The 26,281-nt window shown below is 42.4% G+C and overlaps 1 protein-coding gene across 1 annotated transcript in view; it reads left to right on the top strand.

Annotated features, from left to right (window-relative positions):
• The first annotated feature begins 2,044 nt into the window (after positions 1–2,044).
• Positions 2,045–26,281, top strand: part of trpc6a (transient receptor potential cation channel, subfamily C, member 6a) — a 72,339-nt gene continuing 48,102 nt past the window's right edge. Inside the window, exons 1-4 of the mRNA XM_055941407.1 lie at positions 2,045–2,262; positions 11,228–11,387; positions 17,316–17,484; positions 17,569–17,701. Coding sequence (XP_055797382.1) covers positions 2,132–2,262; positions 11,228–11,387; positions 17,316–17,484; positions 17,569–17,701 — 593 coding nt within the window. The 5' untranslated portion in view covers positions 2,045–2,131. The remainder of the gene's footprint in view (positions 2,263–11,227; positions 11,388–17,315; positions 17,485–17,568; positions 17,702–26,281) is intronic.

Here is a 26,281-nt window from a genome sequence, read left to right on the forward strand (position 1 = left end):
GAGAGAGAGAGAAAGAGAGCGAGAGTGAGGAGAGGCAGTTGGAGACAGAGAGCGAGAGAGAAAGTAGAGAGAGGGGGGATAGAGAGAGAGGGGGATAGAGAGAGAAGGGGGTAAAGAGAGAGGGGGATAGAGAGAGAGGGGGATAGAGAGAGAGAGAGGGGGATAGAGAGAGAGAGAGGGGGATAGAGAGAGAGAGAGGGGGATAGAGAGAGAGGGGGATAGAGAGAGAGGGGGATAGAGAGAGAGGGGGATAGAGAGAGAGGGGGATAGAGAGAGAAGGGGATAGAGAGAGAGGGGGATAGAGAGAGAAGGGGATAGAGAGAGAGGGGGATAGAGAGAGGGGGGGATCGAGAGAGAGGGGGATAGAGAGAGAGAGAGGGGGATAGAGAGAGAGAGAGGGGGATAGAGAGAGAGGGGGATAGAGAGAGAGGGGGATAGAGAGAGAGGGGGATAGAGAGAGAGGGGGATAGAGAGAGAAGGGGATAGAGAGAGAGGGGGATAGAGAGAGAAGGGGATAGAGAGAGAGGGGGATAGAGAGAGGGGGGGATCGAGAGAGAGGGGGATAGAGAGAGAGAGGGGGGTAGAGAGAGAGGGGGATAGAGAGAGAGTGGTAGAGAGAGAGGGGGATAGAGAGAGAGGGGTAGAGAGAGAGGGGGATAGAGAGAGAGGGGTAGAGAGAGAGGGGGATAGAGAGAGAAGGGGATAGAGAGAGAGGGGGGTAGAGAGAGAAGGGGGTTGAGAGAGAGGGGGATAGAGAGAGAGGGGGATAGAGAGAGAGGGGGGTTGAGAGAGAGGGGGGTAGAGAGAGAGGGGGGTTGAGAGAGAGGGGGATAGAGAGAGGGGGAGAAAGTGGTGAGAGAGAGAGGGGAGGAGAGGCAGTTGGAGAGAGAGAGCGAGAGTAGAGAGAGAGAGAAAGAGAGCGAGAAAGAGAGCGAGAGAGAGAGAGAGAGAGAAAGAGAGCGAGAGTAGAGAGAGAGAGAGAGAAAGCGAGAGTGAGGAGAGGCAGTTGGAGAGAGAGAGCGAGAGAGAAAGTAGAGAGAGGGGGGATAGAGAGAGAGGGGGTTAGAGAGAGAAGGGGGTAGAGAGAGAGGGGGATAGAGAGAGGGGGAGAAAGTGGTGAGAGAGAGAGGGGAGGAGAGGCAGTTGGAGAGAGAGAGCGAGAGTAGAGAGAGAGAGAAAGAGAGCGAGAAAGAGAGCGAGAGAGCGAGAGTAGAGAGAGAGAGAAAGAGAGCGAGAAAGAGAGCGAGAGAGAGAGAGAGAGCGAGAGTAGAGAGAGAGAGAAAGAGAGAGCGAGAGAGAGAGAGAGAGAGAGAGAGAGAGAGAGAGAGAGAGAGCGAGAGTAGAGAGAGCGAGAGTAGAGAGAGAGAGAGAGAGCGAGAGTAGAGAGAGCGAGAGAGAGGGATGAGAGAGAGAGAGAGAGCGAGAGTAGAGAGAGAGAGAGAGAGGGATGAGAGAGAGAGCGAGAGTAGAGAGAGAGAGAGAGAGAGCGAGAGTAGAGAGAGCGAGAGTAGAGAGAGAGAGAGAGAGCGAGAGTAGAGAGAGCGAGAGAGAAAGCGAGAGTAGAGAGTAGAGAGAGAGAAAGCGAGAGTGAGGACGAATGACAGAGGCCACGCGTTCCTGTATTGGCGACTCCGTGTGTGTGAGATGTCAGAACCCTAGAGCGCCAACCAGCAGCAAGAGCAGCCGTTGTGGATTGTGGTTTGTAGTTCTCTGCGGTGGTCTGTAGTGGTCTGTAGTGGTCTGTAGATGTCAGTAGTTATCTGTCCTGGTCTGTAGTTATCTATAGTATTCTGCAGTGGTCTGTAGTGGTCTGTAGTGGTCTGTAGATGTCAGTAGTTATCTGTCCTGGTCTGTAGTTATCTATAGTATTCTGCAGTGGTCTGTAGTGGTCTGTAGTAGTCTAGTGGTCTGTAGTGGTCTGTAGTGGTCTGTAGTAGTCTAGTAGTCTAGTGGTCTGTAGTGGTCTGTAGTGGTCTGTAGTAGTCTAGTGGTCTGTAGTGGTCTGTAGTGGTCTGTAGTAGTCTAGTGGTCTGTAGTGGTCTGTAGTGGTCTGTAGCAGTCTAGTAGTCTAGTGGTCTGTAGTGGTCTGTAGTGGTCTGTAGTAGTCTAGCGGTCTGCAGTCGGTCTGAAGATGAACCAGCGCCGGTCAGTGTCGGAACAGAACCATGTGATCGAGCGGAGGGTCAGGAGTCGTGACAACCTGCTCATCAACACAGACTTTGGAGACGACAACGGTTCCAGTTACCATGGATACTACCCAGGGTGAGTGACATGGCTCTGATTCAGCCTCATATAATCAGTTATTCTTCTGACTTGCATTTTTAAGTTGTTTCAAATAGTGTCTGATAACGTAGGCCTGAACTAATCTTGCCAACGTGATTTCCTGAGTAATACGTAAACGATTTACTAAGCACCCTTTATGTTCAGAACAACAGAAAACAGAATACAAGGCAAGAAAAATCGACGAATGGAAAACTTTCTGTAGGTCTGTATTACGCGTTAGTGTAGTCTTTATGTTTTTAACCTGTCTGTATAGAGAAAGGTTTAATTTGATCTTCTACACATAAGCAATTAAGAGCTAAATTACAGGTTATAGACAAAAACAGGTTGATTTAGATAGGGGACAAGGTGTTGAAGCCCACTCTGATTATGGTGTCATATCATGACATGACACTTGACACGACAACAAACTGAGTTGGCAGAGATGAGGGGACTAACCCCTAAGATGAAGATAATAAAGGTCAGGACAAGTTGTATTCACGTACAGAACATTTGGAAAACAAACAGATGAATGGGACTAGCGCCATTGTTTAGAATTCATGGGACTAGCACCATTGTTTAGAATTCATGGGACTAGCGCCATTGTTTAGAATTCATGGGACTAGCACCATTGTTTAGAATTCATGGGACTAGCACCATTGTTTAGAATTCATGGGACTAGCACCATTGTTTAGAATTCATGGGACTAGCGCCATTGTTTAGAATTCATGGGACTAGCACCATTGTTTAGAATTCATGGGACTAGCACCATTGTTTAGAATTCATGGGACTAGCGCCATTGTTTAGAATTCATGGGACTAGCACCATTGTTTAGAATTCATGGGACTAGCACCATTGTTTACAATTCATGGGACTAGCACCATTGCTTAGAATTCATGGGACTAGCACCATTGTTTAGAATTCATGGGACTAGCACCATTGTTTAGAATTCATGGGGCTAGCGCCATTGTTTAGAATTCATGGGACTAGCACCATTGTTTAGAATTCATGGGACTAGCACCATTGTTTAGAATTCATGGGACTAGCACCATTGTTTAGAATTCATGGGACTAGCACCATTGTTTAGAATTCATGGGACTAGCACCATTGTTTAGAATTCATGGGACTAGCACCATTGTTTAGAATTCATGGGACTAGCACCATTGTTTAGAATTCATGGGACTAGCACCATTGTTTAGAATTCATGGGACTAGCACCATTGTTTAGAATTCATGGGACTAGCACCATTGTTTAGAATTCATGGGACTAGCACCATTGTTTAGAATTCATGGGACTAGCACCATTGTTTAGAATTCATGGGACTAGCACCATTGTTTAGAATTCATGGGACTAGCACCATTGTTTAGAATTCATGGGACTAGCACCATTGTTTAGAATTCTAACGAATTTATGCAGTTATGGATATTGGAATCCTCTTGTCCTAACCTGGGTATCTTCAACCTAGGCTAAAGCTCCAGCCCCATCCTTCACCTTTATAGTAAACCAAGTGGCTGGGCTGATGTTTGGCTGAGAAGTGAATGATTGTGTCTTTAAGCAGCTGTTGAAGGTTACAGTAACAGCTGTTGAAGGTTACAGTAACAGCTGTTGAAGGTTACAGTAACAGCTGTTGAAGGTTACAGTAACAGCTGTTGAAGGTTACAGTAACAGCTGTTGAAGGTTACAGTAACAGCTGTTGAAGGTTACAGTAACAGCTGTTGAAGGTTACAGTAACAGCTGTTGAAGGTTATAGTAACAGCTGTTGAAGGTTACAGTAACAGCTGTTGAAGGTTATAGTAACAGCTGTTGAAGGTTACAGTAACAGCTGTTGAAGGTTATAGTAACAGCTGTTGAAGGTTACAGTAACAGCTGTTGAAGGTTACAGTAACAGCTGTTGAAGGTTACAGTAACAGTTGTTGAAGGTTACAGTAACAGCTGTTGAAGGTTACAGTAACAGCTGTTGAAGGTTACAGTAACAGCTGTTGAAGGTTACAGTAACAGCTGTTGAAAGTTGTAGTAACAGCTGTTGAAGGTTACAGTAACAGCTGTTGAAGGTTACAGTAACAGCTGTTGAAGGTTACAGTAACAGCTGTTGAAGGTTATAGTAACAGCTGTTGAAGGTTACAGTAACAGCTGTTGAAGGTTACAGTAACAGCTGTTGAAGGTTACAGTAACAGCTGTTGAAGGTTATAGTAACAGCTGTTGAAGGTTACAGTAACAGCTGTTGAAGGTTACAGTAACAGCTGTTGAAGGTTACAGTAACAGCTGTTGAAGGTTACAGTAACAGCTGTTGAAGGTTACAGTAACAGCTGTTGAAGGTTACAGTAACAGCTGTTGAAGGTTGTAGTAACAGCTGTTGAAGGTTGTAGTAACAGCTGTTGAAGGTTACAGTAACAGCTGTTGAAGGTTACAGTAACAGCTGTTGAAGGTTACAGTAACAGCTGTTGAAGGTTACAGTAACAGCTGTTGAAGGTTACAGTAACAGCTGTTGAAGGTTACAGTAACAGCTGTTGAAGGTTACAGTAACAGCTGTTGAAGGTTACAGTAACAGCTGTTGAAGGTTACAGTAACAGCTGTTGAAGGTTACAGTAACAGCTGTTGAAGGTTACAGTAACAGCTGTTGAAGGTTACAGTAACAGCTGTTGAAGGTTACAGTAACAGCTGTTGAAGGTTACAGTAACAGCTGTTGAAGGTTATAGTAACAGCTGTTGAAGGTTACAGTAACAGCTGTTGAAGGTTATAGTAACAGCTGTTGAAGGTTACAGTAACAGCTGTTGAAGGTTACAGTAACAGCTGTTGAAGGTTACAGTAACAGTTGTTGAAGGTTACAGTAACAGCTGTTGAAGGTTACAGTAACAGCTGTTGAAGGTTACAGTAACAGCTGTTGAAGGTTACAGTAACAGCTGTTGAAAGTTGTAGTAACAGCTGTTGAAGGTTACAGTAACAGCTGTTGAAGGTTACAGTAACAGCTGTTGAAGGTTACAGTAACAGCTGTTGAAGGTTATAGTAACAGCTGTTGAAGGTTACAGTAACAGCTGTTGAAGGTTACAGTAACAGCTGTTGAAGGTTACAGTAACAGCTGTTGAAGGTTATAGTAACAGCTGTTGAAGGTTACAGTAACAGCTGTTGAAGGTTACAGTAACAGCTGTTGAAGGTTACAGTAACAGCTGTTGAAGGTTACAGTAACAGCTGTTGAAGGTTACAGTAACAGCTGTTGAAGGTTACAGTAACAGCTGTTGAAGGTTACAGTAACAGCTGTTGAAGGTTGTAGTAACAGCTGTTGAAGGTTACAGTAACAGCTGTTGAAGGTTACAGTAACAGCTGTTGAAGGTTACAGTAACAGCTGTTGAAGGTTACAGTAACAGCTGTTGAAGGTTACAGTAACAGCTGTTGAAGGTTACAGTAACAGCTGTTGAAGGTTACAGTAACAGCTGTTGAAGGTTACAGTAACAGCTGTTGAAGGTTACAGTAACAGCTGTTGAAGGTTACAGTAACAGCTGTTGAAGGTTACAGTAACAGCTGTTGAAGGTTACAGTAACAGCTGTTGAAGGTTACAGTAACAGCTGTTGAAGGTTACAGTAACAGCTGTTGAAGGTTACAGTAACAGCTGTTGAAGGTTACAGTAACAGCTGTTGAAGGTTACAGTAACAGCTGTTGAAGGTTACAGTAACAGTTGTTGAAGGTTATAGTAACAGCTGTTGAAGGTTATAGTAACAGCTGTTGAAGGTTACAGTAACAGCTCAGTACTTTTCCTTTTACCGGCAAAGACTCATTGTAGATGTTTATGTTTATCTTTTGGGTTTTAGATCAGCTTTAATCTTGCAGGTAGTTTGCGGCTTCTATCAATTTAAATGTCTGCATCATTTCCAATCCCCCATCTAGTTTTTTTTCTGTAAATATACACCACATGAACAAAAGTATGAACAAAAGAGCATCTCATTCCAAAAACACGGGCAATAATATGGAGTTGGTCAACCCTCTACTGCTGTGACAGCCTCCACTCTTCTGGGAAAGCTTTCCACTATACGCTGACCCTTTGCTATGAGACTCGAAATTGAGTTCAGGTGCATCCTGTTTCCATTGATCATCCTTGAGGTGTTTTTACAACTTGATTGGAGTCCGTCTGTGGTAAATTCAATTGATTGGACATGATTTGGAAAGATACACACCTGTCTATATAACGTCCCACAGTGCATGTCCGAGCAAAAACTAAGCCATGAGGTCGAAGGAATTGTCCGTAGAGCTCTGAGACAGGATTGTGTCGAGGCACAGATCTGGGGAAGAGTACCAAAACATTTGAGTAACAGTGGCCTCCATCATTCTTAAATGGAAGAAGTTTGGAACAACCAAGACTTTTCCTACAGCTGGCTGCCTGGCCATACTGAGCAATCGGGGGAGAAGGGCCTTGGTCAGGGAGGTAACCAAGAACCCAATGGTCACTCTGACAGAGCTCCAGACTTCCTCTGTGGCGATGGGAGAACCTTCCAGAAGGAAAACCATCTCTGCAGCACTCCACCAATCAGGCTTTTATGGTAGGGTGGCCAAACGGAAGCCAGTCCTCAGTAAAAAGCACATGACAGTCCGCTTGGAGTTTGCCAAAAGGCACCTAAAGGACTCTCAGACCATGAGCAACAAGATTCTCTGGTCTAAAGATTGAACTCTTTGGCCTGAATACCAAGTGTCACTTGTGGAGGAAACCTGGCACCATCCCTACAGTGAAGCATGGTGGTGGCAGCATCATGCTGTGGGGATGTTTATCAGCGGAAGGGACTGGGAGACTTTTCAGGATCGAGAGAAAGATGAACGGAGCAAAGTACAGAGAGATCCTTGATGAAAACCTGCTCAGGACCTCAGACTGGGGAGGTTCACCATCCAGCAGGACAACAACCCTAAGAACACAGCCAAGACAACGCAGTTGTGTCTTCTCTGAATGTCCTGCCCAGCCAGAAGCCAGACTTGAACCTGATCGAACATCTCTGGAGAGACTTGAAAATAGCTATGTAGCGATGCTCCCCATCCAATCTGACAGAGCTAGACAGGATCTGCAGAGAAGAATGGGAGAAACTCCCCAAATACAGGTGTGCCACGCTTGTAACGTCATACCCAAGAAGACTGGAGGCTGTAATCGCTGCCAAAGGTGCTTCAACAAAGTACTGAGTAAAGGGTCTGAATACTTATGTAAATGTAATATTTAAAAAATATATATACATTTACAAAACCTGTTTATGCTTTGTCATTATGGGATATTTTGTGAAGATTGAGGGGAAAAACAAAACAATTTAATCCATTTTAGAATAAGGCTGTAAGGTAACAAAATGTGGAATGTGAAGGGGTTCTCATTATCTACTAAGCCATTACAATTATAACTGGCTATACTTATTTCACCACTTACCATAATGAGATACAAGTTCTGATTCTACATACCATAATGAGATACACACTTTTATTATACTTAACATAATATATGTTTGTAAACTTACCATTAAGAAGTACCATGATAATTGAGCGTCCATTTGTGCCTCGTTTCAGGAAACTAGGCACACGTTGCGAGTCGTTTTTTGGGCAGAAATGCATTCTTGAAAATGTGAACTTTCATAAGCCTTAATAACAAACTTGTATGCCATCTGTAAATACTAATACAATTGTAAAATTATGAGCCTAGTTGGTTTATTCACACAAAAAGTAAGCAACCTTCCCGCTAAACCATGATTGGCTGAGATAATGAGTGGGTTGGACATGCCGAGAGATGAGTTCGGATTGGTCTGCCATGTAACATGATTCTGTCTATAACATGAGCTGGTCAGTATGTGTAGGTAATCCTTTCTAAGCAGCTTTTTTGAAAGATATCATGTAGTAAAACTGCATAATTGTTGCTCTCCACTTTCTGGAGGACCGAGTTCTGAAATCAGTGGAATTAGAGTATGATAGTTAAGGAGATGGAGAAACTTCTGGCGTTTGATTGCAAACATGCCGACGGAATCGACAAGAGAACACACAGAAGGCTGTTGTATAAAACGCCTGTCTCCGGATTACATCTTCAAACTAAGGGCAACCACGGCATCCGTGACAGTGAGGGAGAAGCGTTCATCCATGTACATTAGTAAGCTAGTCTAGCTAGCTACCATTTTCAGATATTATACATTTCTAATTTTGTCAAAGTCATTTTCATTTCAAGTTAGTGTACTGGTAGCTAGCTAGCTGACGTTATGTGTATGAGATCTGTGTAGTTATATTATTTGTATCTCAGAGCCATTTAAATTGATAGTTATAGCCTAATGTTAGCTAGCTAACATTGAACCTGGTTGGTTAGCTACCTGTAGCTTCATGCAGGCTAGTAACCATGAGTTGGGATTATGGTTCATTGTTTAGCTAGCTAGGTACATGTCAAAACAAAAGATTCCACTGTGCAAGTAACCATTTCAGTGCAACGTTCATGATGTCACTGCGACAAGTGTCGATAGGCATAGCTGGTGTATTCGCTCTGGCTATCTACTTCGATTTCAGAGCATTCTCGTCTAAGTGTGTCAGAATGCATAATAACTGACGCATTTACGAACACTCAACACCCGTTGAATATGGCCGGTGCCAGTAAACATTGGAAAAAAAGCGTAATTCAATTGTTGCCAGCAGCACAGTTGCAGTCACCAACGCTCTGGATAACATAAAACAGCCTAACTAGCTCTACTAAGGCGAGTAAAATGATCAGAGTGAGCTGTTCTCGCATTTGTGTCTGGAAGTAGCTAGCAATCTAGTCAACGTTAGCCAGTTAGCTTGGGTGCTTGACTGCTGTTGTTAGGTCAGAACGCTCATCAACCCTATTCCTCGGCCAGAGCGTCCAATGTGCACTCTGAATGCTCCGAGAGCGAAACACTCTGAATTTACAAATGGACAATCTGACAACGCTCTGAATTTACAAACGGACAATCTGACAACGCTCTGAATTTACAAATGGACAATCTGACAACGCTTTGAATTTACAAACGGACAATCTGACAACGCTCTGAGTTTACAAACGGACAATCTGACAATGCTCTGAATTTACAAACGGACAATCTGACAACGCTCTGAGTTTACAAATGGACAATCTGACAACGCTCTGAGTTTACAAACGGACAATCTGACAACGCTCTGAATTTACAAACGGACAATCTGACAACGCTCTGAATTTACAAACGGACAATCTGACAACGCTCTGAGTTTACAAACGGACAATCTGACAACGCTCTGAATTTACAAACGGACAATCTGACAATGCTCTGAATTTACAAACGGACAATCTGACAACGCTCTGAATTTACAAACGGACAATCTGACAACGCTCTGAATTTACAAACGGACAATCTGACAACGCTCTGAGTTTACAAACGGACAATCTGACAACGCTCTGAATTTACAAATGGACAATCTGACAATGCTCTGAATTTACAAACGGACAATCTGACAACGCTCTGAGTTTACAAACGGACAATCTGACAACGCTCTGAATTTACAAACGGACAATCTGACAACGCTCTGAATTTACAAACGGACAATCTGACAACGCTCTGAATTTACAAACGGACAATCTGACAACGCTCTGAATTTACAAATGGACAATCTGACAACGCTCTGAGTTTATGAACGTACAGAACGCACTCTAAGCACACTCTGCCACTCCAGATTACATTTTATGAATACACCAGTAGTATAAACCAGCCTTTAGTCTTGAAATCTTTGGTTAGTTTAGTACTTGGTCTCACATGTGAATCCTTAAAGAGATGGCTTTAGAGGTTGTGAAAAATGCTGAATGGGTGTAAACAAAGAAGAGCTTTCCAGTAGGTGTACCTAAACATTCAAGGCCATTTTCTCAAAAGTGAAGTTACAAATTTATCAACTTTCAAAGCAGAATTACTTTCCCATTGTTCCTCAACTGTAGTTGTGTGATATACCTTTTTTTCTCTGAGTCTCTACTTTTTTCCAATGTAAAAAACTAAATTTCAATTGTTGCTACATAAGCCCGAATCGAGCTGGTTGCCCTGATAATTAAGCTGTAGCTGCAACTAAGTAAAACTCTATTTGTCCTCCAAAATTCCACCCGCTAAAACCTCCCCTCATCCCAAGTTGGGTTGTCCTCACAGTGACTGGCTGACCATCCCTGTACACATGGATCCTATGACCTTTAAGAGAGAGGGGCCCATCCTTTAAAAGAGCTCATGGATCCTAGGGCCTTGAAGAGAGAGGGGCCCATCCTTTAAAAGAGCACATGGATCCTAGGGCCTTTAAGACAGAGGGGCCCATCCTTTAAAAGAGCACATGGATCCACCTACAGTACAGGACCAGATCCATAGCCAACATCCTTTCTAACACATTCGCTTCGGTTCTACTGCATCTGTTATGTAAAGAAAAATATATTGATAAAAAAATCTTGCATATCTTAATTTATTCCCACAATTGACGAATATATGCGTAATAATATAGGGACTTCTATGAATGATTGTTGTCTATAACAAGGGCTGGCAGTAGGAATTCTACATTTTTGTCAACAGATGTGGGATGCATATACTCACTCACCCTACCCCTCCCAAACAAACACCTATGCCCTCTATCCCAGCCATAGATCCACCCATGTTTGTTTGTGTTTGTTTATATTGTGTGTGTTTGTCATATCAAATTTTATTTGTCACATGCGCCGAATACAACAGGTTGTAGACCTTACAGTGAAATGCTTAATTACAAGCCCTTAACCAACAATGCAGTTCAAGAAATAGAGTTGAGAAAATATTTACTAAATAAATTAAAGTAAAAAATAAAATAAAAAGTTACACTAAAATAACAATAACGAGGCTATATACAGGGGGTCCCGGCACTCAGTCAATGTGTGGGGGTACAGGTTAGTCGAGGTAATTTGTACATGTAGGTAGGGGTTTCAGGTTGTATTTCGTATATGTGTGTGTGTGTGTTGACGTGTGTATATTTGTGTTTCCATTGTCAGTCGTAGCAGTGCAGAGCGACAACTCCTGGCACGTCAGGCGGTTGCTAAGCGACGACAGGCCATGCGAGGCCCCGCCTACATGTTCTCGGATCCGCCCATCAGCCTCTCGGATGCAGAACAGCGCTTCCTGGACGCGGCAGAGTATGGCAATATCCCAGAGGTCAGTTACCGTGACAACATGACAGCCCTGTCAAATAAAATCCACGTTTATTGGTCACGTGCACAGAATACAGGTGTAAACGGTACAGTGAAATGCTTACTTGCTGAATCTACTCAACAATGCAGTTCAAGAATAAGGATCAACAATAAGGAACTGTTCCCATGACAATGTTACACCCCTGTCAGTTAACATGTAAGAGTCTAAGCCCTGTCAAAGCTGGGGGGGGGGTACTACTAAGCTATATGGAATTGTTTTAAGAAGGTCATACTAAGGATCACTTTGATTAATAATTTTAAGACACCTTGGAGTATCCCAAAAGAATTGCCTGACGGCTATTAGCCCATACAAACGCATTGAATAACAGATTCACCACACGGAAGAACAGATACAGTAGTCCCCCCCCAAGAAATCTAAAGGAAGTTTGTTCTGAAGTGTCTGTCCTATATCTGAGAGATAAGAAAGATCAGGAATTTTAAAATATTTTTTTTATATGTATTTAACCCTTTATTTTTGGCACTAAACAGCCTCCATATGTACTTCCATTCATTTTTTCAACTGGCAACGGGGGACATTCACATGAGTCTTATGAGGCCTGTGGGCATTCTAGATCAAAACACTGACAACAGTCAAAAGTTTGGACACACCTAATCATTCCAGGGTTTTTCTTTATTTTTACTATTTTCTACATTGTAGAATAATAGTGAAGACATCAACTATGAAATAACACGTATGGAATCATGTAGTAACCAAAAAAGTAGCCACTCTTTGGCCTGATTACAGCTTTGCACACTCTTGGTATTCTCTCAACCAGCTTCGTGAGGTAGTCACCTGGAATGTATTTCAATTAACAGGTGTGCCTTGTTAAAAGTTAATTTGTGGAATTTCTTTCCTTCTTAACGTGTTTGAGCCAATCAGTTGTGTTGTGACAAGGTAGGGGAGGTATACAGAAGATAAAAAAGACCAAGTCCATATTATGGCAAGAACAGCTAAAATAAGCAAAGAGAAATGACAGTCCATCATTACTTTAAGACATGTTCAGTCAATAACAAACATTTCACGAACTTTGAAAGTTTCTTCAAGTACATTTGCAAAAACCATCAAGCGCTATGATGAAACTGGCTCTCATGAGGACCGCCACAGGAATGGAAGACCCAGAGTTACCTCTGCTGCAGAGGATAAGTTCATTAGAGTTACCAGCCTCAGAAATTGCAGCCCAAATAAATGCTTCACAGAGTTCAAGTAACAGACACATCTCAACATCAACTGTTCAGAGGAGACTGCGTGAATCAGGCATTCATGGTCGAATTGCTGCAAAGAAACTACTACTATGTCCCGCCCTGACCTTAGAGATCCTTTTTATGTCTCTATTTTGGTTTGGTCAGGGCGTGGGTATTCTATGTTCTATGTTGTGTATTTCTTTGTGTTTGGCCGGGTGTGGTTCTCAATCAGAGGCAGCTGTCTATCGTTGTCTCTGATTGAGAACCATACTTAGGTAGCCCTTTTTTCCACCTGTGTTTCTGGGAAGTTGACTTTGTTTAAGGCACATAGCCTTTAGCTTCACGGTTTGTTTTTGTAGTGTTTATTGTTTTTGTTCGGCGTCATTTTGATTAAAATAAAGAAAATGCACGCTCACCACGCTGCACCTTGGTCCTCTCCTTTCAACGGCCGTGACATACTAAAGGACACCAATAAGAAGAAGATATTTGCTTGGTCCAAGAAACTCTGATGAGTCCAAATTTGAGATTTTTGGTTCCAACCGCAGTGTCTTATCCCACCGTGAAGCATGGAGGAGGAGGTGTGATGTTGTGGGGGCGCTTTGTTGGTGACGCTGCCAGTGATATATTTAGAATTTAAGGCACACTTAACCAGCATGGCTACCACAGCATTCTGCAGCGATACGCCATCCCATCTGGTTTGGACTTAACGGGACTCTCATTCGTGAAGGAAAAACAGCCAATAAGTGCTCAGTATTTGTGGGAACTCCTTCAAAACGGTTGGAAAAGCATTCCAGGTGAAGCTGCTTGAGAGAATGCCAAGAGTGTCCAAAGCTGTCATCAAGGCAAAGGGTGGCTACTTTGAAGAATCTAAAATAAAAATCTATTTTGATTTGTTTAACACTTTTTTGATTACTACATGATTACAAATGTGTTAGTTCATAGTATGTCTCCACTCTTGTTCTACAATGTAGAAAAGAGTAAATAAAATGTAAAAAACTTTAATGAGTAGGTGCGTCCAAACTTTTGACTGGTACTGTCAGTATTCGTGAGAGTCTCACATTTCCACAGAGGGGTCATATACAGTTAATCGGAAAGTATTCAGACCCCTTGACTTTTTCTACATTTTCTTACGTTACAGCCTTATTCTAAAATGTATTAAATTGTGTTTTTCCGTCATCAATCTACACACAATACCACATAAGCAAAAATGGGTTTTTAGAAAATGTAGCTAGTTTATTCAAAATAAATAAGAGATATTCAAACCCTTTACTCAGTACTTTGTTGATGCACATTTGACAGTTATTAAAGCCTTGAGTCTTCTTGGGTGTGGTGCTACAAGCTTGGCACACCTGTATTTGGGGAGTTTCTCCAATTCTTCTCTGCAGATCCTCTCAAGCTCTGTCAGGTTGGGTGGGGAGCGTCCCTGCACAGCTATTTTCAAGTCTCTCCGGAGATGTTCGATCGTGTTCAAGTCCAATCTCTGGCTGGGCCACTCAAGGACATTCGGAGACTTGTCCCAAAGCAACTCCTGTGTAGGTTTGGCTGTGTGCTTAGGGTCGTTGTCCTGTTGTAAGGTGAATCTTCGCTGAAACATGCATGAGAGCACCAGCTGTTCCGGAAGACTGTGTGATCACACTCCACAGTCGATGTGAGTAAGACCTTTAAACAGGTCAACATTCACAAGGCCGCAGGGCCTGACGGATTACCAGGACGTGTTACTACGAGAAGCTAGGAAGCTAGGATATGCATATAATTTGTCGATTTGGATAGAAAACACTAACGTTTCTAAAACGGTTAAAATTATGTCTGTGAGTATAACAGAAATTATTTGGCAGGCGAAACCCCGAGGACAAACCATCCATTTTTGTTGTTGTTGAGGTGACTGTGTTTTCCATTGGTTTTCTATGGGAATCTAGATTTCTGAGGCATCTGTTTGCAGTTCCTATGTCTTCCACTAGATGTCAACAGCCTTTAGAAATTGGTTGATGTTTTTCTTTTGAGTAATGAAGAAGTATCCCTTTCCTTTCTGGGTGTCGAGTCTAGTGTATTGTTTAGTTTGGGGCGAACGACCTGGTTTTAAAACACTTTCATTTTACCTGTTATTGAACACAGTTTATTCCGTCTTAAATTTTATTGATTATTTACGTTTTAAAATACCTAAAGTTGGATTAGGAAAGTTGTTTGAAATGTTTGGACCAAGTTTACAGGTAACTTATTAGATCATTTATAGTCATGTTGAGCGAGTTGGAACCGGTGTTTTTCTGAATCAAACGCACCAAAATAAATGGATATTTTGGGGATATAACGACGGAGTTTATCGAACAAAAGGACCATTAGTGATGTTTATGGGACATTTTGGAGTGCCGACAGAAGAAGATCTTCAAAGGTAAGGCATGAGTTATATCGTTATTTCTGAGTTTTGTGTCGCGCCTGGCGGGTTGAAATATGATTGTCATGTGTTTGTATGGTGGGGTGCTGTCCTCAGGTAATCGCATGGTTTGCTTTCGCCGTAAATCCTTTTTGAAATCTGACGCGGTGGCTGGATTAAGTTAAGCTTTATTTTGGTGTATTGCACTTGTGATTTTATGAAAGTTCAATATTTATAATAATTTATTTTGAATTTCACGCTAGCGGAACGTCTAGCCGTAACAGGTTTTAAGGTTTTAACCCTAACCCTAACCCTAACCCATAGTCCCTGTGCCCAATAACATTAAGGTAACCTGCCTAAATAACTACAGACCTGTAGCACTCACGTCTGTAGCCTCGAAGTGCTTTGAAAGGCTGGTCATGGCTCACATCAACACCATTATCCTAGAAACCCTAGACCCACTCCAATTTGCATACCGTCCTAACAGATCCACAGATGATGCAATCTCTATTGCACTCCACACTGTCCTTTCCCACCTGGACAAAAGGAACACCTATGTGAGAATGCTATTCATTGACTACATCTCAGCGTTCGACACCATAGTGCCCTCAAAGCTCATCAATAAGCTAAGGACCCTGGGACTAAACACCTCCCTCTGCAACTGGATCCTGGACTTCCTGACGTGTCTATGTTGTGAGGTCATTAAGTTAAATGAAGACGTTATGATGAAACATTGTCACTTTAAAGTTTTCATAATGTGTAAATTATGTTTACATACATTACGTTGTGTAGAAAATATCCAGATTAAAGAAAATGTTTTTGTGACAATGAGACTGTGATTTTAGTTATCTAAACGAGATCATAGTAAATTGTGATACCTTGCCTCGTAACTAGCTGGATGGAAATGCCCCCTTTCTACCCGAGGATATAAAGCATATGAGTTAATAATTAATATATCAGACTATATGACCACGAGCTGCAGCTAAGGTCTACGATTAGTCACGACCCCAAAACACAACACGAGGTTGAAGAAGACAAAGGAACCTCTTAACAATCAATGCTACGGTTGAGTACTGTATCTAAGAAGGTGAATTCAAGCAGGACCACCCGGTTATTCTCTTCAAGTCATCGGTTGTCTACATTGCTTTCATTCCCACACTGGGATCACCTACACGGCTGATTAACCGTCCTCAGAAGACCACTCTTCCAGAACGAGTACAAGGAAACAGACAACTAAGAGAAAGGACATTGTGACATCTTGTGGACAATCAGAGACTTACAACAGAGAACGAAGGAGTTGGCCAAAGAACAAGGCATCAGTCTAACCTCTCCCACTCAGCGGAACTCGGCCCACGAAGGCCTGGGATACCCGATGAAGACCTTCAACACGTAAATACATGCATTACACTTCTTACCCATAAGGCAGTTCATGGCAAGGTATTAGGGCTAAACTAAGCATAGTTTACAAATGTATCCAAGAGTTGTTTCTCTCTCTCTCTCTCTCTCTTTAAATCTCCATCTTTTGTAACACGTGCCATATTGTGTTGGTCAGCTAGGGACCTGTTGTCATCGTATTAAGTTTCTAATCAATAACCTTTGCCGTGTGTGTGTATCTTATGTTATCATTTAGCTTGTTAGTAAATAAATAATCAAATCAATTTGTGTGGTACGGAATGATCAGTGGGACCTGGGTTTGTGCAAATTTACGGCTTATGCAACATTCAGAATGAGACTGATATGAGGAAATGATTAATGGATGACTGGTATGATAATGATATATTTTGATATAGTCTTGAGTTAATTTGGGAAACGGTAACTCATTAAACAAAGTTACTAATGAGTTGATTGTTACGTGATTAATTTAATCACGTAATAATTAAACATAGTTAATTATTCAATAAATAGCATGTCATCACATTAATGATAGTCACGTCACGACAGGTCATTAATAGTTTGAAGGCAGTTCGGACGCTACAGACGATTTTGTGAGAAGACTGATTTTCTCATGGTCTCACAAACACCGCTGTAGCTCACGTTTCAGATGCGGAAGTCGGCGGATGGATTGAGATGCATCCAATGCAAATCAAGCGATATCTCTCGTTTAAACTGACAGATTTTCATGCAGAATTTTTTATTTTGCCAAATAGATTTCAACGGTTGCTCGGACATCGACCTTAACATGACAGATCTTTACCATAAAACTCTTTATAAATTATACAGGGGATTTTAGTTTAATGTCACCACAGTGCATTGTGTATCGGTTTCAAACATTAGGACCAGGCTTTAATTCACCACAGTGTGTTATATCGCTGTTTTTTAACCAGTATTTATTTCTCCCACGAGGTGCGACGCATGGTCCTACACATGCCCAGTCTCAACGTGAACGCAGTAGACTACATGGGCCAGAATGCATTGCAGCTGGCGGTGGCCAATGAGCATCTAGAGGTGACTGAGCTGCTGCTTGGGAGAGTGGAGCTATCCAGGGTGGGAGACGCTCTGCTACTGGCCATCAGTGAGTGATTGATTGATTGATGATTGATAGATAGATAGAAAGAGAGAGAGATACACTTACTCCATTACTGTGTGTGTATCCTAGGTAAGGGTTATGTGCGTATAACGGAGGCGTTGCTAGGCCACCAGTCGTTCAGTGACGCGAAGCGCCTGACAGCAAGCCCTGCCCAGGTGGACATGTTGGATGACTTCTACGCTTATGATGAGGATGGGACACGGTGAGAGGGGTGTGTGTGTGTGTATATATAATGTGCGTCTGTCTGTGTGTTTTTGTGTGTGTGTCTATGTACGTGTATGTCTCTCTCTCTCTAGTTTCTCCCGTGATGCGATTCTAGGCCTAGCGTTGGGCCAGTAACCAAAAGGTTGCAAGATCGAATCCCTGAGCTGACAAGGTAAAAATCTGTCATTCTGCCCCTGAACAAGGCAGTTAACCCACTGTTCGTAGACCGTCATTGTAAATAAGAATTTGTTCTTAACTGACTTGCCTAGTTAAATAAAAAATAAAAGAAACAATTCTAGCAGCTAACACTGAGTGTACAAAACATTCAGAAAACTTTCCTAATATTGACCTCAGAACAGCCTCAATTTGTTGGGGCTTTCGACACACAAGGTGTTAAAAGCGTTCCACAATGGATTTATCATCAATAAGGGATCATAGCTTTCACCTGGTCACTCTGTCATGGAAAGAGAAGGTGTTCTTAATGTTTTGTACACTCAGTGTCTGTGTACAGTGTGTCTCTATCAATTCAATTTAATGGGCTTTATTGGCAAGAGAAACATGTTTCATTGCCAAAGCAAGTGAAATAGATAACAAAACTGAAATCAACAATAATTTAAATAAATAAATAATAATATTACACTCACAAAAGTTCCAAAAGAATAAAGACATTTCAAATGTCATATGTGACCGACCGGCTCGATTTGTCTTATGTAGCAACATTTGAAATTGTGTTTTTTTACATGGGTTAAAAGTAGAGACTCAGAGCTACAAAATGGTTTATCACACACTTCAGTTGAGGAACAATGGGAAAGTAATTATGCTTTGAAAGTCGATAAACTTGTAAACTCACTTTTGAGAAAATCGCGTTTGAATGTTTTGGTACTACTATTTTTTATTACAGTTTTTCATTTACAACCCTAACCCTTTATTTAACCAGGTAGTTGAGAACAAGTTCTCATTTACAACCCTAACCCTTTATTTAACCAGGTCGGCCAGTTGAGAACAAGTTCTCATTTACAACCCTAACCCTTTATTTAACCAGGTAGTTGAGAACAAGTTCTCATTTACAACCCTAACCCTTTATTTAACCAGGTAGTTGAGAACAAGTTCTCATTTACAACCCTAACCCTTTATTTAACCAGGTGGCCAGTTGAGAACAAGTTCTCATTTACAACCCTAACCCTTTATTTAACCAGGTAGTTGAGAACAAGTTCTCATTTACAACCCTAACCCTTTATTTAACCAGGTAGTTGAGAACAAGTTCTCATTTACAACCCTAACCCTTTATTTAACCAGGTGGCTAGTTGAGAACAAGTTCTCATTTACAACCCTAACCCTTTATTTAACCAGGTCGGCCAGTGGAGAACAAGTTCTCATTTACAACCCTAACCCTTTATTTAACCAGGTGGCCAGTTGAGAACAAGTTCTCATTTACAACCCTAACCCTTTATTTAACCAGGTGGCCAGTTGAGAACAAGTTCTCATTTACAACCCTAACCCTTTATTTAACCAGGTAGTTGAGAACAAGTTCTCATTTACAACCCTAACCCTTTATTTAACCAGGTCGGCCAGTTGAGAACAAGTTCTCATTTACAACCCTAACCCTTTATTTAACCAGGTAGGCCAGTTGAGAACAAGTTCTCATTTACAACCCTAACCCTTTATTTAACCAGGTAGGCCAGTTGAGAACAAGTTCTCATTTACAACCCTAACCATTTATTTAACCAGGTCGGCTAGTGGAGAACAAGTTCTCATTTACAACCCTAACCCTTTATTTAACCAGGTAGTTGAGAACAAGTTCTCATTTACAACCCTAACCCTTTATTTAACCAGGTAGTTGAGAACAAGTTCTCATTTACAACCCTAACCCTTTATTTAACCAGGTGGCCAGTTGAGAACAAGTTCTCATTTACAACCCTAACCCTTTATTTAACCAGGTCGGCCAGTGGAGAACAAGTTCTCATTTACAACCCTAACCCTTTATTTAACCAGGTAGGCCAGTTGAGAACAAGTTCTCATTTACAACCCTAACCCTTTATTTAACCAGGTGGCCAGTTGAGAACAAGTTCTCATTTACAACCCTAACCCTTTATTTAACCAGGTGGCCAGTTGAGAACAAGTTCTCATTTACAACCCTAACCCTTTATTTAACCAGGTAGGCCAGTTGAGAACAAGTTCTCATTTACAACCCTAACCCTTTATTTAACCAGGTAGTTGAGAACAAGTTCTCATTTACAACCCTAACCCTTTATTTAACCAGGTAGGCCAGTTGAGAACAAGTTCTCATTTACAACCCTAACCCTTTATTTAACCAGGTGGCCAGTTGAGAACAAGTTCTCATTTACAACCCTAACCCTTTATTTAACCAGGTGGCCAGTTGAGAACAAGTTCTCATTTACAACCCTAACCCTTTATTTAACCAGGTAGGCCAGTTGAGAACAAGTTCTCATTTACAACCCTAACCCTTTATTTAACCAGGTAGTTGAGAACAAGTTCTCATTTACAACCCTAACCCTTTATTTAACCAGGTAGTTGAGAACAAGTTCTCATTTACAACCCTAACCCTTTATTTAACCAGGTAGTTGAGAACAAGTTCTCATTTACAACCCTAACCCTTTATTTAACCAGGTAGACTAGTTGAGAACAAGTTCTCATTTACAACCCTAACCCTTTATTTAACCAGGTAGACTAGTTGAGAACAAGTTCTCATTTACAACCCTAACCCTTTATTTAACCAGGTAGTTGAGAACAAGTTCTCATTTACAACCCTAACCCTTTATTTAACCAGGTAGTTGAGAACAAGTTCTCATTTACAACCCTAACCCTTTATTTAACCAGGTAGTTGAGAACAAGTTCTCATTTACAACCCTAACCCTTTATTTAACCAGGTAGACTAGTTGAGAACAAGTTCTCATTTGCAACTCGACCTGGCCAAGATAAAGCAAAGCAGTGCGACACAAACAACAACACAGAGTTACATGGAATAAACGAGCGTACAGTCAACAACACAATAGAAAAAAAGAAAGTCTATATACAGTGTGTGCAAATGGCTTGAGGAGGTAAAGCAATAAATAGGCCATAGTGGCGAAGTAATTACAATTTAGCAGATTAACACTAGAGTGATAGATGAGCAGATGATGATGTGCAAGTAGAAATACTGGTGTGCAAAAGAGCAGAAAAGTTAATAAAAACAATATGGGGATGAGGTAGGTAGATTGGATGGGCTATTTACAGATGGGCTATGTACAGCTGCAGCGATCGGTTAGCTGCTCAGAGAAAGATTGGAGAGTCCTTCTTTGTCTACACCCATTCAGCATTGTTCACACCCTCTTAAGCTTTAGCCCCACCCATCTCTTTAAGGATTGATCCAAGCATTCTGTACTAACACCAGTCAAGCACCCAAGCTAACTTGCTAACTACTTCCAGACACAAATTACAGAACAGCTCACTGAACATTACTTGCCCTAGCAGAGCTGGTTAGACTGTTATGTTATCCAGAGCGTTGGTGTGCTATCAGATTGTCCGTTCGTAACTTCAGAGCGTTTCACTTTCAGAGCTGGAACTCTGGCCAATAAGGTTGTTCTGAACGTTCTGACCTCACAACAGCAGGTAAGCAGCCAAGCTAACTGGATAACATTGGCTAGCTAACTGGATAACATTGGCTAGCTAACTGGATAACATTGGCTAGCTAACTGGATAACATTGGCTAGCTACTTCCAGAAACATAAGGAGAGAACACCCCACTCTGACAATTTTACTCGCCCAAGCAGAGCTAGTTAGGCTGTTTTCATATCCGTAGTGTTGGTGAGATTAACTGTGCTGCTGGCAACAATTGAATTACGACGTTTACTTCACACCGGCCATATTCAATGGATGTTGAGCGTTCGTAAATTCATCAGTTATTCTGCGCTCTGGCACACTCAGGAGTAGATGGCCAGACTGAATTTACAAACGCACCCAAATCGGTTACTTACATAGTGGAGTTTTTTGTTAAGACATGTAGCTAGCTAGCTAGGTAAGTAATGAACCATAATCGCAACTCATGATGTTACTAGCCTGCGTAAATCTGCAGGTAGCTAACCAACCAAGTTCAATGTTAGCTAGCTAACATTAGGCCGTAGCTAGCCAAGCAAATGGCTCTGAGATACGAATAATAAGAGCATACACGGAATGTTAGCTAGCCAACTAGGTAAACAATGAACCATAATCAAATCAAATCAAATTTTATTTGTCACATATACATGGTTAGCAGATGTTAATGCGAGTGTAGCGAAATGCTTGTGCTTCTAGTTCCGACAATGCAGTAATAACCAACAAGTAATCTACAAGTAATCTAACCTAATCCCAACTCATGACGTTACTACCCTGCATGTATCTGTAGGTAGCTAACCATCCAGGTTGAATAATAGCTAGCAAAAGCAAATGGCTTTGAGATATGGATGGCTTTGAGACCATACACGTAACGTTAGCAGGTTAGCCAGCCAGCTAACCTGCTTTTTCCATCTCCTTAGCTATCATACTCGAATTCCACTGATTTCAAAACTCGGTCCTCCAGAAAGTGGAGAGCAACAGTTTTATTACATGATACTTTAAAAAAAAAAGTGCATTAAACAGGATTACCATAAACTAGACAATGTATTATTTCTTACGTTATTAGCCCAGAATATTTTGTGTTATTACATTCAGCCGGGGAGAACTATTGGAAATCAGAGCGGCGGTAACTCACCAGAACTACCAGCATCACGACACCAGCATCACGACACCAGCATCCCGACACCAGCATCACGACACCAGCATCACGACCAGGGATGACTTTTCTGAAGCAGATCCTTTGTTTGCAACCCACAGGGCAATTGAAATGATTCCAGAAGCCGACCCAAAACAACGCCGGCGAAGGAGAGGTACTCGGAGTGGAGTTCTAGTCTGATTTAGGAGGCGCAAACACCACCCACCACTTCCGAGTACATTACTCGCTAATGTTCAGTCTCTGGATAATAAAGTTGACGAGCTCAGGGTTTCTTTCCAGAGAGACATCAGGGATTGTAACATACTCTGCTTCATAGAGACATGGCTCCCTCGGAATATAATGTTAGAGTCGTTTCAGCCAGCTGGATTCTCAGTTATTTGCGCAGAAAGGAATAAATATCTCTCTGGTAATAAGAAGGACAGGGCTGTATGTTTCATGATTAACGACTCATGGTGTAACTATGACGACATACAGGAACTCAAGTCCTTTCGTTCACCTGATCTAGAATACCTCACAATCAAATGTTGTATAATCTCCCAAGAGAGTTCTCATCGGTTATAGCCACGGCCGTGTACACCCCCCCCCCCCCCCTCAAGCTGATACCATGACGGCCCTCAAAGCACTTCACTGGACTTTATGCAAACAGGAAACGACATATCCTGAGGCTGCATTTATTGTAGCTGAGGATTTTAACAAAGCAAATCTGAGGAAAAGGCTGCTGAAGTTCTATCAATATATCGACTTGCGCTGCCAAAACACTCAACCACTGCTACTCCAACTTCCTATAAGGCCCTCCACTGCCAGACTGTAGTACTCGCGCTCCCAAAACACTCAACCACTGTTACTCCAACTTCCGGGATGCTTACAAGGCCCTTCTTTCGGGCAAATCTGATCACGACTCCATTTTGCTTCTCCCTTCCTATAGGCAGAAACTCAAACAAGAAGTACCCGTGCTAAGGACTATTCAATGCTGGTCTGACCAATCGGAATCCACGCTTCATGATTGTTTTGATCACGTGGACTGGGAAATGTTCCGGGTAGCTTCTGAGAATAGCATTGACGAATACACTGATTCGGTGACTGAGTTTATCGGGAAGTGTATAGGAGATGTTGTACCCACTGTGAGTATTAAAACCTACCCCTAACCAGAAACTAACATAAACTGTGGATAGATGGCAGCATTCGCGCAAAACTGAACGCACGAACCACCGCATTTAACCGTGGCAAGGTGACTGGGAATGTGGCAGAATACAAACAGTGTAGTTATTCCCCACGCAAGGCAATCAAACAGGCAAAACGTCATCACAGTGATCAAATGGAGTCGCAATTCCACGGCTGAGACATGAGACGTATGTGGTAGGGTCTACAGATAATCACAGACTACAAAAGGAAAACCAGCCATGTCGCGGACACCGACATCTTGCTTCCAGACAAGCTAAAAACCTTCTTTGCCCGCTTTCAGGATAACACCGTGCCACCGACGCGGCTCGCTACCAAGGACTGCGGGTTCTTCTTCTCCGTGGCTGATGTGAGTAAGACATTTAAACGTGTTAACCCTTGCAAGGCTGCCGGCCCAGACGGCATCCCTAGCCGCGTCCTCAGAGCATGCACAGACCAGCTGACTGATGTGTTTACAGATATATTCAATCTCTCCCTATCCCAGTCGGCTGTCCCCACATGCTTCAAGATGGCCACCATTGTTCCTGTACCCAAGAAAGTACTAAATGACTATCGCCCTGTAGCACTCACTTCTGTCATCATGAAGTTCTTTGAGAGACTAGTCAAGGATCATGTCACATCTACCTTACCTGTCACCTTAGACCCACTTGAATTTGCTTACCGCCCCAATAGATCCACAGACGATGCAATCGCCATCACACCGAAAACTGCCCTATCCCATCTAGACAAGAGGAATACCTATGTAAGAATGTTGTTCATTGACTACAGCTCAGCATTCAACACCATAGTACCCTCCAAGCTCATCATTAAGCTTGAGGCCCTGGGACTGAACCCCGCCCTGTGCAACTGGGTCCTGGACTTCCTGACGGGCCGCCCCCAGGTGGTGAAGGTAAGAAACAACATCTCCACTTCGCTGATCCTCAACACTGGGACGTGTACTTAGTCACCTCCTGTACTTCCTGTTCACCCATGACTGCGTGGCCATGCACGCCTCCAACTCAATCATCAAGTTTGCGGACGACACGACAGTGGTAGGCTTGATCATCAACAACGACGAGACGGCCTACAGGGAGGAGGTGAGGGCCCTCGGAGTGTGGTGCCAGGAAAATAACTTCTCACTCAAAGTCAACAAAACAAAGGAGATGATTGTTAACTTCAGGAAACAGCAGAGGGAGCACCCCCCTATCCACATTGACGGGACATTAGTGGAGAAGGTGAAAAGTTTTAAGTTCCTCGGTGTACACATCACAGACAAACTGAAATGGTCCACCCACACAGGCAGCGTTGTGAAGAAGGCACAACAGCGCCTCTTCAACCTCAGGAGGTTGAAGAAATTTGGTTTGTCAAAAAAAACTTTTACAGATGCACATTCGAGAGCATCCTGTCTGGCTGTATCACCGCCTGGTACGGAAACTGCACCGCCCACAACTGCAAGGCTCTCCAGAGGGTAGTGAGGTCTGCACAACGCATCACCGGGGACAAACTACCTGCCCTCCAGGACACCTACAGCACCCGATGTCACAGGAAGGCCATAAAGATCATTAAGGACAACAACCACCTAAACCGGCAGCGTAGAAGGTGGAAAGCTTCAAGTTTCTCAGCGTAGACATCACTGACAAACTGAAATGGTCCACTCACACAGGCAGTGTGTGCGCCTTCACAAATGGAGGGGAGTAATAGTCCGGTGACCATTTGATTAGTTGTTCAGCAAATCTTATGGCTATGGGGTAGAAGTTGTTAAGGGGCCTTTTGGTCCGATACTTGGCGCTCCACTACCGCTTGCTGTGCGGTAGCGGAGAAAACAGTCTATGACAATTTTATGGGCTTTTCTCTGACTCCGCCTATTATATAGGTCCTGGATTTGTATTTTATTTATATATATATATATTTTTTTTTTAACCTTTAATTCACGAGGCAAGTCAGTTAAGAACATATTCTTATTTTCAATGACGGCCTAGGAACAGTGGGTTAACTGCCTTGTTCAGGGGCAGAACGACAGATTTTTACCTTGTCAGCTCGGGGATTCAATCTTGCAACATTTCGGTTACTAGTCCAATGCTCTAACCACTAAGCTTGGCCCCAGTGATGTACTGGGCTGTACGCACTACACTCTGTAGCACCTTACGGTCAGATGCCGAGCAGTTGCCATGCAAGGTGGTGAGACCTGCCCCATACGGCTCTCCTGTGAGGTAGTGACCTGTGACATACGCCTAGTTACCTGAAACGGGTCACATATTATGTCTATATACCGATGTGCAAATAGTTCAAGTACAAAGGGAAAACAAATAAACATAAATATGGGTTGTATTTATTTTTGTATTTGGTATTTCACCCAGTAGATGTGGGAGTCTGTAAGGCTTTTCTCAATAGCAAGGCTATACTCAATGAGTCTGTACATACAGTTGAAGTCGGAAGTTTACATACACTTAGGTTGGACTCATTACAACTCATTTTTCAACCCCTCCACAAATTTCTTGTTAACAAACTATAGTTTTGGCAAGTCGGTTAGGACATCTACTTTGTGCATGACACAAGTCATTTTACCAACAATTGTTTACAAACAGATTATTTCACTTATAATTCACTGTATCACAATTCCAGTGGGTCAGAAGTTTACATAAACTAAATTGACTGTGCCTTTTAACAGATGGG

Source organism: Salvelinus fontinalis, chromosome 13 (genome assembly GCF_029448725.1).
Source record: "Salvelinus fontinalis isolate EN_2023a chromosome 13, ASM2944872v1, whole genome shotgun sequence".
NCBI classification, from domain to species: Eukaryota; Metazoa; Chordata; class Actinopteri; order Salmoniformes; family Salmonidae; genus Salvelinus; species Salvelinus fontinalis.